The 14452-nt window shown below is 37.3% G+C and overlaps 1 protein-coding gene across 3 annotated transcripts in view; it reads right to left on the bottom strand.

Moving 5' to 3' along the window:
* Positions 1-291: 291 nt before the first annotated feature.
* Positions 292-14452, bottom strand: part of LOC112296524 (signal recognition particle subunit SRP54) — a 77635-nt gene continuing 63474 nt past the window's right edge. For 2 of the 3 annotated variants that reach the window (XM_024551324.3, XM_053928229.1), the window contains 3 exons: positions 5142-5208; positions 3882-3979; positions 292-2212 (listed from right to left, as the gene is read on the bottom strand). In XM_024551324.3, the coding sequence (XP_024407092.3) occupies positions 2006-2212; positions 3882-3979; positions 5142-5208 (372 nt within the window). In that variant the 3' untranslated portion in view covers positions 292-2005. The remainder of the gene's footprint in view (positions 2213-3881; positions 3980-5141; positions 5209-14452) is intronic. The other variant, XM_053928230.2, reaches the window with a different exon arrangement.

The raw sequence follows: 14452 nt of genomic DNA on the forward strand, positions 1-14452 counted from the left end.
AAGAAGTGTTTAGATATGATAAAAAAGTATTTAAGTTAGTATTTTACTTTAATTAAAATCATCGTTATAAAAATTTGTCTAGCTTTATTAACCAGTACCAGGATTAACTCCGTTTTGTGAAGGATTGTCATTAGAGAATTTAACTCCCTATAAAGGGTCTCAGTTACACTATGTTTAGTTTGTGTGAGATGAAAGGTTAGAAGAGGACAGAATATCATCAACTATGATAACAGAGGGAACGGTAAATATTAAAAGGGTTGAAAGTAAGAAAAACTGAAGGAGGCTTAAAAATAAGACAAAACCATTTAATGCATTTATGGGAAATGTTCTCATTTGCATAAATAAAAATATAAAAATTTAAGGCACAGTGTATAACCATATAAACATTACAAACTAGCCACTGTTGGACAAGTAAAGAAAGTAAAATTCAAGAAACATAAAACATATAGTAGAAGTCATTATCTTTCTTCTGCTATAATTAGAAAAGTTTCTAGTTTTCAGGTTACCATGTTTTAGAGCTACTGGTAAACTACAATTTACAGTGCCATTAATTACATAATCTGATATTAGTCCCTTAAACACTAAACTGTGTAGTTGACACCCGTAACTAATAAGATTACCATCACATGCCATGAACCACACTATGAATCCATGTAACCAAAGATTCCTAATGAAGAATTATCTTTCATAAATTCAAATTTCAGTTAAAAAACTGAACTTAGTGGCTAGATGTTCATGTTCATTGATAACAGAGTTCCATAACAGGCCCACTGTATGTGTGTAGTGAGTTTCTCTGTATTTTATATAGATATATTTGGGATTGAAAATTTAATGCTGTTTAGATGGCTATCAACAACCATTAGTTTCTAAAAGCTTTTTAAGTTTGTGAATAGGCTTTTAATAGCAGAAATATCTGAACTATGCTACATATTCTTCCTTACCCACATTAGTTACAAATCAAAATCATACAGACATAAGACTCTGAACACATATTTAAGAATATTTTCAAAATTAGTTTCATACTATATTTTTATAAGTTTGGCTAATAGCACAGTGGATAGACAGATGGCCCACCTGGGTCAGGCAAACTGTCCACTCTACTGTTGGTACTTTGAAGTGGTGAATGACAACTACCTTCATTATGCTACCACTGTGCCTTGTACAATATTTAACAGTGAGCCCCTGATGGGTTAGCTCTTCATCTGTCTCCCAACCCCAGCCCCCTCCCTCTAAGTACCTGGCCCATAGGAGGCACTGAGGGCTGAATGAGTGACAGAACCAGGATGCCATGTGGATAATCACTAGGTATTGCCACTTGAAAACAAATACATTAATACATTCATTCAGTGACTTAGTATTTTTAACATCATGTTCAAAGTTAGTTATTTAATTGGAATAACTACTGAAAAGATTAACCTACATGAAAAAAAAGGAAACCTACTTTAATATTTGGTGTTACAAACTCAATCACCTTTCCGTAAAGATATTCTCAAGAAAATAAAATGCAAAGTGCTTTTATCTTGCTACTTTTATTACAAACTCAGTGAATCATCCTTAGTATGAAATTAATGGTTAGATATATAAATGTAAGAAATAACATGAAAAGATCTAGGGGAAAAAATCCTCATTTTCCTCTGAAATTAGGAACATCAGCTCCAATTAGCCTTAATCAGCAACTTACCAATTTGGTTTTACAAACGTAAATAACACACAATCATGATAATTTAACTGTTCTTAATTGCAGTTAGGGGTCTAAAATGTCCTTTACTTTTTTATAAATATCATTTTAAAACCAAAACACTAATTTGACACAGTAAAAGCATAGTACAAATATCCAAATTTCAGATCTGACTTTTGCTAGACAGAGCCTAAGGATAAAGAAACATTTTCCCCTTTCCAGGTAATAATTTAAAATATAAATAACTATATTAAATATTACTGAATAATGTCAAAATTCCTGATATGAAAACCACCTTAGGGTTTGAAGTTTGAGAGTCACTGCATTCTATGGTGGGACAGAGACTGGACTTGGTTTGCTCTCTGCAATTACTTCACAATCTCCCTCCATTTCAAAATTGAGATTCACAAATGAATTGGATACCACCGTTTCTGGTTGATCTGTCTGAACAGTGGAATCAGCCTGCAGCTTCTTCTGTTGGTATTGTCTTTCTGCTTCTTCAGACATCCTGTTTTCTTCCTCCTCCTCCTCCTCCTAAAAAGAGGCAACATCAAGAATCACTGAAATATAAATGTCCAAATGAAATAGTATTTGTTCCCCCACTTTTAACTGCTTGTGTGTGTGTTAACCAAAACAGTATCATGTCCAATTCACTTTGGACTAATTAAGATGTACTTCCTTTTTCCCTGTTCCCAAATTTAAATGAAAACTATTGTATGACATTTTAAGAAAAGTGGTGTTATTTTTAAAACACCATACAGCACTGCTTAGCTTAGGTGAGACCTGAACTAATTTTGACGTGAGCACTATCTTTTCAGATTAATTTTAATATAAAAAATTAGCTAATACAATATCACTTCAATTATAGGGCATCAGCCTGTTCATGGGAACAGTGTGATCTATTCACTAAATGTACAGCATAGTCTATGTTCCTACAAGCACCTGGATACAGATAAGGCAGTCTCTGTCCTCAAAAAGTTTACAATCTAGGAGAGAAGTTAAGGTGTAAAAACAGCATTAAGACAGAAAGGAGTAAGCACTACAGAGATTTAGAAACAGTACCTTCTAGTTCCAGAACTACTAAATTTATGGACGAGGTGGCCTGTGTACTGGTCCCTGCAGTGTGGGTAGATGATGCAGAATACTAACCTGTTGGGAAGATTAATCTAGAGCTTGCTTGAGAGTGAATGAGAAAGACCATTTAGAGAGGACATTTCTATACTCCTGATGAGGTAATGAGCTTTCTAAACAAGGCTGGTTGTGTTAAAAAACACTCATTCATCAAACATTTTTGAAGCCACATAAAGTCAGCTTTCCAGATTCATCTACAGCCACTTCCCTGTTGTACTCTGTGCATCAGTGACAGTAAGTATTCTTGCCATTTCCCCAAACATACAATGTATCTTCATTCCTTTCTATATTTACCTAAATTGCCCTCCAGTGCTTGAAAGAGAATAATAAAAGATACTAATATCGATTTCACATTCACCAATACATACTAGGTGCTGTTCCATTTTACATATTAATTCATTTAATCCTTAGAGCAACCTTGAGCATGGAGGCTGCAACTTTCCTCATTATAAAGTAAACTGAGTAAACTAAGGCCTATGGAGGTTAAGTATCTTGCCCAAGATGACAAAGTTAGAAATGGCAGAGCCAGAATTTGAATTCAGACTCTGGTTCTTGGGCCCACACTCCTAAGTGCTCAGGCTTCCTCATAGTTTAAGGCTGAACTACTTTCACCCCCACACTAAGACTTCACTACAGACAGGACTGACTCACACCTTTGTGCCTTAACAACTGGCACTTGCACATTTCTAGTTCTTGTAGCTTTCTGTGCATCAGACCCACTCCAGTTCTTCATCCAGTCTACGTGTCCGAAGTACAGAGACTGTGTTTTGTTTCCTTGTCGTAAGGTTGGAATAATCCAGAGACAGGTGTGTGAAGATTAATAACAAATATAAGACACCTTCACTGCAGGCACAGTGAAGTCTAGCTTAGCTTTACAAATAGATGCCAGGGAGATTTCAGCATTGAAAATTCTAAAATGTATGCAATTTGAAAAAGAAGTGAATGCCTCTGAAATGAAAAGCCTAGGGTAAGGGAGCTATCGTTTGGTGCCTAGAGGACACGCATTTGTGACACAACTTGTCAAGTCCACAGCAACCAAACTGAATTAAGAAAATGTAAGAAGGAAACATACCTCCTTCTTCATCCGGTAATACTCATCAATGGCATATTGGTATTTTGGGGTGCTGATGCCCAAAACAGATGCAATCTTCTCTCCAAGAAAGTCACACACTAAAGATACAAAAGTTAAATGGCTTACAAAATTCCATAAATATTTCTTGTGCACTTTCTATATGCAAGGCACTGCAGAAATACTGAAGTTACAGTCCCTGCCCTCAGGGAGATTAAGAATATTCAGGCCATCTCTTCTGTATATAATTATTCCTTGACTTCCCTAAGAAGCACTTAAGGCTCCTTACAGGCTTCCAGTAACATTCCCAGTAATACCACCAGTTATTAAAACTATTTGTTACATGTTTATTTCTTTTTTAAAAAATATATAGACACCGGAGCTCCAGTGGCACAATCGGTTAGTGCACGGTACTTATACAAAAAATGTATACATGTAAGAGAGCTGGGATGCCACTGAGCTTGAGGAGAGGAATGGCTTGCGCCAAACATCCACTGAGGGCCCGCCACATGCCAGGCACTGTGGATGGTTAGACTCAGAGAGGCTGAAGAACTTGCCAAGCTGACAAAGCATATCCAAAATTCAACCCAGGTCTGAATGTAAAGCTCATATTCTCTTCATTTCACCGGACTGTCCAGCATATACTGAGCGCTCAGTTAATGTTTGTTAAATGAATGACTACTCAAAATTAGATCTAATAATAAGCAGAATAGAAGCTATGAAGGAGTTAAAATGGAAAGCAAGGGAAAGCTTTATGATTTAAAGCCTATATTTAAAGTTATCATGATTAAGTCGTAAGATGATAATTCATTTCCTTCAAATATAACTTAGCCATATCTCAATTTAAGAAATAAAATATTAATGAAATAAAATGATGATAAAAAATGAATGATAACTACAGGATTTAGAATAAGCAGGGAATGAGGACAATATCAGTACGAAACCAAATGAGAAAATAACAAGATAGCTCCTAACAGGAAAGTTTCACATGATAACAAAATAGGTGCTAAGATAAGATTCATGAATATGAAAGTTGTATCTAAATTAATGTAGCCATTTTCAGTCCTTAAAAAAAAACATGTAACCTGAAGCTGAAGAATGTCTTAAGGTGAAGTACAAGTTACATTAATACCTTTCAACACCAGCTACCTTGAGAGTGATTAATTCCCTATTGTTTCTCCTTCATTTCTGAAACACCCCATTTGGCAAAGCTCCTGGAGCATATTACAGTGGTTATAGAATATTGAAACAGAAAGGTAATACCTGAGAGGGTTGACGTGGCAGCACGAAGCATGTAAAACCATAAGTAGGGGCCCCAGGTGAGTTTCGTCTGCAACAAGAAATCTGGTTAGCAACATTCATACCTAAACTCATTCTATTTATCTAGGCCAGAATTAAGTAATCAATACTTGGTGGGCATGTAGGATATTCTATAGTACTACAAATAAGTTACACTCCAACAAATAGGTATAACCTTTATAAACAACTCCACGAAGGCATTTTACGTTCACTCATATAACTACCACCACCTTAAGTCCCTGGAATAAAAAAAGCAGCCACTGAAATGGAGGTGGTCACAGTCTTGCTTATTTAAGAGCTGATATTTCAGAGCCTGCCTTTTCCTGTCACATTGCTTTTTTGTATTCATTGTTCACAGGCACATCAGAGAAAGCGTGCAGTCAATGGACAGGGACCTTAAGAAATCATACAGAACAACACACGTATGGTGCAGTGGGGAAATTAAGGTTCAGAGAAATTAAGCAGGATAAGAGCATAGCAAATGAACTTTAATAATGGGAAAATAAGTAACCGCTAAGTGGCAAGATGAGTTTTTGTTTCATTAAGGACTAAAAAGGGACTAATCAAGCTAATCTTGGTGCTGCGAGTCCACAGAATGCTTTTGGAACCTGCCACGTGGACAGCAGGCTCTATCTGTGGACGAAATCGGAAATACAAGCATGCTTCGCTGTACCAACATGTATTTCTGTTTGTCAAAAGAAAACACAGTGTAGAGCCTGCAATCAAATACATTATTTTGATATTAGTTTGATATGTTAATGATTACAAGATCATTAAAAAAGCAAATACAGAGTATCTGCAAGACTGAAAACCATAGACCCTGGAAACAACTCTTTCTTCTTTGTTGGTGAAATGAAAGTATCTTCCTTTTCTGATATATAAAGCTAATAAGGTTGTCAATTTTAATGCTATTTCCTTTTCTTCATGGTTAAGAGAGAAAACTTTCAAATTTTTTAATTTTTCAATTACAGTTGATATTCAATATTATTTTATTTTGTTTGGGCTGTACAGCAGAGACAATCACATAGTTTACAGAGTGATCCCCCAGTAAATCTAGTACTCGCCTGGCACCACACCTAGTGATGACACGCTTACTCACTGTATTCCCTATGCTGCACTTTGCAACCCCGTGACGATTCTGTAACTACCAATCTGTACTTCTTAATCCCTTCCCCATCTTCACCCAGCCCCCAAACTACCCTCTGATTCGGCAACCAAGTTTGTTCTCTGTATCTATGAGTTTGTTTCTGTTTTGTTTGTTCTTTTGTTTTTAGATTCCATATGTAAGTGAAAGCATATGGTATTTGCCTTTCTCTTCCCAACTTATTTCACTTAGCACAATACCCTCTGAGTCTATCCATATTGTTGCAAATGGTAAGATTTCTTTTTTTTATGGTCAAGTAGTATATCATTGTATACATGTACCAAATCTTCTTTATCCAGTCAGTTTCTGCAAAGGAAACCATCAACAAAATGAAAAGACAACTTACTGAATGGCAGTAGATATTTGCCAATGATCCATCTCATAAGGGTTAATATCCAAAATTAATAAAGAACTTACACAACTCAACACCAATAAAACAAACAATCCAATTTAAAAATGGGCAGAGGACCTGAATAGACATTTCTGAAAGAGAACATACAAATGGCCAACAGACTTATGAAAAGAAGCTAAACATCACTAATCAGCAGAGAAATGCAAATTAAAACCACAATGAGAGGGAATTTTTTTTTTCCTGATGGTTTTCAAAGTCATTCTGAGTGACCACTGACTGCCTTATCAACTTCTTTTTATTCAAGTGAATTGAAAAAAAATAAAGTTGTATCTTATATATATATATGTACATATGTCTGTATGTATGTATGAGAATATCTGTAAGACTGGGGAAGACATGCTAAAGTAAAGCAGAGAGCAGAAAATGTAAGACACCATCTTCCCATGAAAAGCAGTTATGCCAATTGCTGTGATAATATTCCTGAAAAAGAAACACAAGTAAGGTAGTTCCTTAGTCTCTATATATGCTGGAATAAATGTCCTAGCAAACAAATTCAATTAGGAAGACAGTATATTTCTGACTCCCTGATTCATCTGCTTTATCTTCTATATTTAGAGCGGTAGGTATCTCTTATGTGGGGATAACAGCTATTTTAGGGGCTCTGTTTAAGTGACCTTGGTGTTTACCTTACAATTATTATAGCAAATGGACAATGCAAAAATACAGGGAATGGAACGAATTCTGTAACACATCGGAGATGACAGGGCCAAGAAAGTAAGAAAAGTATAAAGAACTAAATACAGAAAAGGAATAAGCATGCTTTTGGCAGAAAGCATATATTTCTCAGTGGTCCAATTCTCCTGAGGTGGTTTTTACAGAGAATAATTGCTAATATTCAGGCTGTGACTACAAAAGAGCCAAACTTGCTCCAGAGCTGAGGAACTACATAAGGATTCCTGAACAATATCCGTCATTATCGCAATTATACGGAATACATGTATAGGGTCCTTTGTTAAATACTGACCTTGCTGAATCAAAAGGACAGGTGGCTACATGAGAACCTACATGAGCACCCTGGGGCAGCCGCCAGCATCACTACCACTTCCGCCATCCCAGTATTAGGGGAACTGGGACGGCATCTTGGGTCTTCAAGACTCCCAGTTTATGGGGAAAACTCAAGTTGATTCATTTTTTCATCTCCAAAAATGTAGGTATTTATTATTCCTGAATAATTAAGCATCCATCACCCTCTTCCTTAATAGGGAGTTATTCAGACTTCCTATCTTGTTTTTGAACAAATTATTTTTAGATTATAAAATACCTACTTATTTTAGAACACTTAGGAAATGAAGTATAAAAAATTTGTCACCCATTTTTCAACTATCCATAGATAATTATGATTAACATATCTTAGTAATTTTCCCCATCTCTTCCTGAGCATACATGTTTTAAAACATTGTACTTTCCCTATCTTGCTGTTTTTCCCATTTACTATAATAAAATATTAAGCATATTTCCCAAATGCTTAAATCCCTAAAGTGGAATAACAAGGCCAAAAATATAATCATTTGGAAAGCTCTTCCTTCAGGTTGCAAAACTTTACACCAGGAAATTTACCAATAAATACTCAGCAGCAATGCATGAGATGTCCATTCCCTAGTACCCTTACCCCACAGCATGCTGTCCTTTTCCTTTTTAAAAATTTGACGTGTGAGGCCCCGGCCTAGTGGCTCAGTTGGTTAGAGCATTGGCCCAGTACACCAAGGCTGCAAGTTTGACACCCAGTCAGGGCACATACAAGAAGCAACCAATGAATGCATAAAAAGTAGAACAACAAATTGTTGTCTTCCTCTTTCTCTCTCCCTCAAATCAATTAAAAAAAAAATTGACATGTAAAACATGAGCCCAGGTAATTTTGAGTTCTTACTGTATTACGAAAGGCACTACCCCCCATTTATATAGGTTAACAATTATATGCATAACCAATTTTTAAAAAACTTTTTAATTGAATTTACTGGGGTGACTGGTTAATAAGATTATATAGGGTTCAGCGTACAGTTCTATAACACACCATCTGTGCCCTGCACTGTGTGTTCACCACCCCACGTCATGTCTCCTTCTGTCACCATTTATACCCCTTAGTGCTCTCCCCGTCCCCCTGGTAATCACTGTACTGTCGTCGTCTGTGTTTATGAGTTTTGGTGGCTTTTTTTGCTTGATAACTTCACCTTTTTTAATCCAGCCCCACAATTCCCCTCCCCTGACAGCTGTCAGTCTGTTCTCTATCAAATTATATATATACACTCAGATACACATATATACATATATTTCAGTAACCTAATCAAAACTAAATCAAAGTTTAAAGGAATTACAAAAAATATGTTTATTTTTAAGGCACATCTAAGGTAAAATCTAAAGGAAAGAATTAACACAAGATTGGAAAAAAGATCTAGGTCTTCATTTCTTATTTTCTATCAAGTATGACAGGAGCATTATTTCTTACTCTTTATCTTAAATGTTAGGGTTTTTTTTAATTGGGTCTGTTTTTACAAATCTATTATATAAATACAGCACACTATCTTCAAAATTCCTTTGTCCTGCCAGATTTGCGATGCACTAGAAGCAAACAGAAAATAGAATACCTGCTCTTCACATCAAGTAAAGCCAGAGCTGTCTTCAGTCACTAACACCTGTTAGGGTGGCTATTGTCAAAACAAACAAAAAGACAAGTGTTGGTGAGGATGTGCAGAAACTGAAGCCCTTGTGCACTGTGAGTGGGAGTGTAAAATGGTGTAGTCATTATGGAAAACAATATGGATGTCTCTCAAAAAATTAAAAATAGAAATACCGAATTCTGGTCAAGATGGTGGCACAGGCAGACACAGCTCCCCTCTTTGCACACCCACAGCAAAACTACAACTAAAATACAGAACCACCACCACTCCGAGCCGTCAGAAATCGAGCTGAATGGAAGTCTGACAACTACGGAATTCAAGAAACCACATCCATCCAGATTGGCAGGAGGGACACAGATGCTGAACAGCCCGGTCCTACACCCACATGTGGTGGATAAAAATCTGGGAGTGACATCTCGGGAGCGAGAGTCCCAGCCCCACACCAGGCCGCACAGCCCATTTTCCAGTGCCAGGAAGGTAAGTCCCCACAACTTCTGGCTGCAAAAACCAGTGGGAATTAAGTAGATGGAATAAACTTCTACAGTCCCAAGTAGTTCCCCTTAACCCAGACACAGACTTACTCAGACTCACTCCCTCTGAGCTCCAGCACCATGGTAACAGCTTGAAAGGCACCAGGGGCATACAGAGGAACTAAAGTGTCTGGCATGAGGCAGGACTTGGGGGACAGCTTTCTCCCAGACAGAAAGATGGGAAGAGGCTATTTTCCTTTGCTGAGCCCTCCACTCACAGAGCCACAGCCAGCAGGCAGGTGCCGTATCTAAGACTCCATCAACCTGGCTAACACAATTTGCCCTGCACCTGAGATGCCCTGAGATTCAGTCCCACCCAATTTACAGGCTTACCCAAGCTGCTTTTCTGAATGGCTGGTCTTGGCTCATGCTTCACAACTTTCTAAATCCTATCAAACAAACAACAGCTGGCTTCACTGAGCCCCAGGCCCAGCACTAGCAGCACCCAGCCTATATCCACAGCTTGGCTTTGACAGGGACTCTCCAAGCCCAGGACAAGTAGGAGCCATCTCAGATTGCTTTATAATATATATCTCAGGCAGGGTGACCCCAGGCAGAGCACAGGTGGGAGCCAACCTTGGCCTATACCACTTGGGAAACCCCAGGGCCAGCACACCCAGTGGACAGCTACAGACCACATCATAGCACCACCACCCTGCCCCTGCACAGCTGATCCTCCATGGAGTGTGGGGGTTGGTGGTCAGTGGTCACAGCCAATTCTTGCAGCTGACTGGTCTGAGTAAATCCCTCCCATATATCTGCCAACAGCAGCCAAGGCTCAACTACAAGAAAAGGGTGTACTCAGCCCACATGAAGGGTGCACCTCGAGTACCCACCTTGGGTGACAGAGGAGGCTGTCTCACTGGACCCTACAGGACACCTACTACAATAGGCCACACTACCAAGACACGGAGTCAAAGCAGCTCTACCTAATATAAGAAACAAACACAGGAAGGCTGCCAAAACGAGGAGACAAAGAAACATGGCTCAAATGAAAGAAAAGACCAAAACTCCAGGAAAAGAGCTACACGAAATGGAGATAAGCAGTCTAACAGATGCAGAGTTCAAAACACTGGTTATGAGGACGTTCAAGGAACTCAGTGAGGAGATCAGCAGCATAAAAAAAATCCAGTCAGAAATGAAGGATACACTAACTGAAATAGAGAACAATTTACAGGGAAACAACCATAGAGTGGATGAAGCCAAGATTCAAATCAATGATTTGGAACATAAGGAAGATAAAAACAACCAATCAGAACAACCATTTTCTATACTATCCAAAAAAAATGAGGATAGTATAAGCAGCCTCTGGGACAGCTTCAAACATTCCAACATGTGTATCATAGGGATGCTAGAAGGAGAAGAGAAAGAGCAAGAAATTGAAAATCTATTTGAAAAAAATAATGAAAGAAAAATTCCCTAATTTAGTGAAGGAAATAGACATGCAAGTCCAGGAAGCAGAGAGAGTCCCAAACAAGACAGATGCAAAGAGGCCCACTCTAAGAATCATCATAATTAAAATGCCAAAGGTTAAAGATAAAGAGAGAATCTTAAAAGCAGCAAGAGAAAAGCAGTTAGTTACCTATAGGGGAGTTCCCATAAGACTATCAGCTGATTTCTCAAAAGCAACTTTGCAGGCTAGAAGGGACTGGCAAGAAATATTCAATGTCATGAAAAGCAGAGAACTACAGCCAAGATTGCTCTACTCAGCAAAGCCATCATTTAAAATCAAAGGGAAGATAAAGAGCTTCCCAGAGAAGGAAAAAAACTAAAGGAGTTCATCATCACAAAACCATTATTATATGAAATGTTAAAGGGACTTAAGAAAAAGAAGGTCAAAACTATGAACAATAATTGGCAAAAAAATACAAATCTATCAACAATTGAATCTAAAAAACTAAGCAAACAAGAAGAACAGAGACAGAATCATGGATACAGCGAGCTTTTTGTTGGTTGTCAGATGGGAGGGGGTTGTGGTGGAATGGATGTAGAAGTGAGGGGATTAAGAAATACAAATAGGTAGTTACAGAATAGCCATGGGGATATAAAGTACAGTATAGGACACGGAGTAGCCAAAGAACTTATACACATGACCCATGGGCATGAACAATGGTGGGACGATTGGCTGAAGGTGTGAGGGGCCCTGGGGGGGACAAAGGGGTAAAAATCAGGACAACTGTAATAGCATAATCATTAAAATATAATTTAAAAAAGAAGAAATACCATATAACACAGCAATCCCACTTCTGGGTTTTATCAAAAAGAAAATCAGGATATCAAAGAAGTATTTCCATTCCCATTTTCACTGTAGCATTATTCACAATAGCCAAGATGTCAAAACAACCTAAATGTCCACTGACTAATGAATGGATAAAGAATATATGGTATACACATACATGGAATATTATTTAGCCTTTAAGAAGGGAAGCCCGCCATATGCAACAACATGGATGAAACTTCAGAACATTATGCTAAGTAAATAAACCAGTCACAGAAGAACAAATACTGCTTGATTCCACTTATGAGGTATCTAAAATAATCCAACACATAGAAACAGAGGGTAGAACAGTGGTTGCCAGAAATTGTGGAAAGGAGGGAAATGGAGAGTTGTCATTCAATGAGTATAATCCAGAAGTCACTAAGCAAATCAATAACCAAATAACAATATCAAGACCCTGGGGAGCTGGCAGACGGGGAGAGAGGAGGGGGCGGTATTCAGAGATGCTACAGTATATTACGTAAAGTGTCCAGTTTCCAACAAAAAATTGTGAGACATGCAAAGAAAAAAAAAGTAGGAACCAAACAGGAAAAAAAGCAGGCAAGAGCAACTACTTGTGAAAATGACCAGATGTTGGATTTAACAGAAAAAAACTTCGAAGTAGACTTTATAAGTATGTATGTTCAAAGAACTTAGGAAACCATAATTAAAGGTATGACAATGTTTCATCAAATAGAGACTATCAATAAAAAATAGAAATTATAGTGGAAATTCTGAAGTTGAAAAGTATAACTAAAATGAAAAATTCAAGAGAGGCTCAACAAAAACTGACAAATGAAGGGAAAAATAGATAATTCAGCAGTAACACAAGGAGGCTTTAGTACCCCATTTTCAATAATGAACAGGACAACTAGGCAGAAGACCCACGAGGAAACAGAGGACTTTTACAACACTATAACCCACCAACACCTCACAGACATCTATAGAATACTTCACCTAACAACAGAATAAAGTACATTCTTCTCAAGTACACATCTCGAAGACAGACCATAAGTTAGGCCATAAAACAAATCTCAATAAAATTCAAAAGTTAGAAATAATATAAAGTATGTTCTCCAACCACAATGGAGTGAAATTAGAAATCAGTAACAGGAAAAAAAAAATGTGGGAAACACACAAATAAATAATATATTCTTAAATAACCAAAAGGTCAAAGGAAAAAATCAAAAGGAAAAAGAGAAAATACTTTGAGATGAATGAAAATGAACATATATAAACTTACGAGCTTCCAATAAAGCAGTCCTTCAGAGAAATTCATAACTAATTAAGAGAGAAGATAACCTAAACTAACCTACATGAGCTGTTCCTCAATAAATCCATTGAGCCACACCATCCGGGGTGAGACAAAAACTTTTTAAATACATACATATATACACAAATGTGTACAGATAAAGATAACTAATCCCTACAAAGTAATTTAAAGGAAAGACATTGCTCTGGTTGGTGTGGCTCAGTGGATTGAGTGCCAGCCTATGAACCAAAAGGTTGCTGGTTCGATCCAGTCAGGGCACATGCCTGGGCTGCAGGCCAGGCCCCCAGTTGGGGGTGTGCGAGAGGCAATTCATCGATGTATCTCTCACACATCGACCTTTCTCCCTCCCTTCCCCTCTCTCTAAAAATAAATAAAACCTTTAAAAAAATTTTTAAAAAGAAAGACACTTATTCCAACAGTTCTTTCATTGCATTAAGCACCTCTGCAATATTCTGCATGCATGTGGAATTGCCTTCAGAGTATACTGCACATTCCTTTGAAGATGTTCTATAGTACAGAAACTGGATCAGATTTCTTTTTAGTAACCAAAATTTATTTAGAGCCAAATATGATGAAAAACTAGGAATAACATTTAAAAAATCAGATATAAATTAGTAATTCCTATACTGCTATTTTGCTTTATTTTCTTCATAGCACTTTCCACAGTCTGATAGTTACACTATATATTTGTTTACTGCCTGTCTGTCCACTAGCATACAAGCGCAGAAATGTACATTGTCCATTACTGTAGTCACCAGTGCCTAAAACAGTGCCTATTAAAAAGTGAGTAAATATTTGATCAACTGAACTCATTTTTTTTAAGTGACTACTGAGAGGGTAGCACTGATTTTTTAAAAATATAAAAAGCTAGTCTTATAACTTTATAGTGGCATCTTTTATAGCTTAGAAATTCTCAAAGTGAGCTGGTGAAGCATACACAATTAAGACCTGTACACACCTATTTCTAATCAAAACTTGAGGCAATACAAAAAAGAACTGACAACTCCTAGGTTTAGGATGGAAACTATCATGCTAATACAATCT

Source organism: Desmodus rotundus, chromosome 7 (assembly GCF_022682495.2).
Source record: "Desmodus rotundus isolate HL8 chromosome 7, HLdesRot8A.1, whole genome shotgun sequence".
NCBI lineage: Eukaryota > Metazoa > Chordata > Mammalia > Chiroptera > Phyllostomidae > Desmodus > Desmodus rotundus.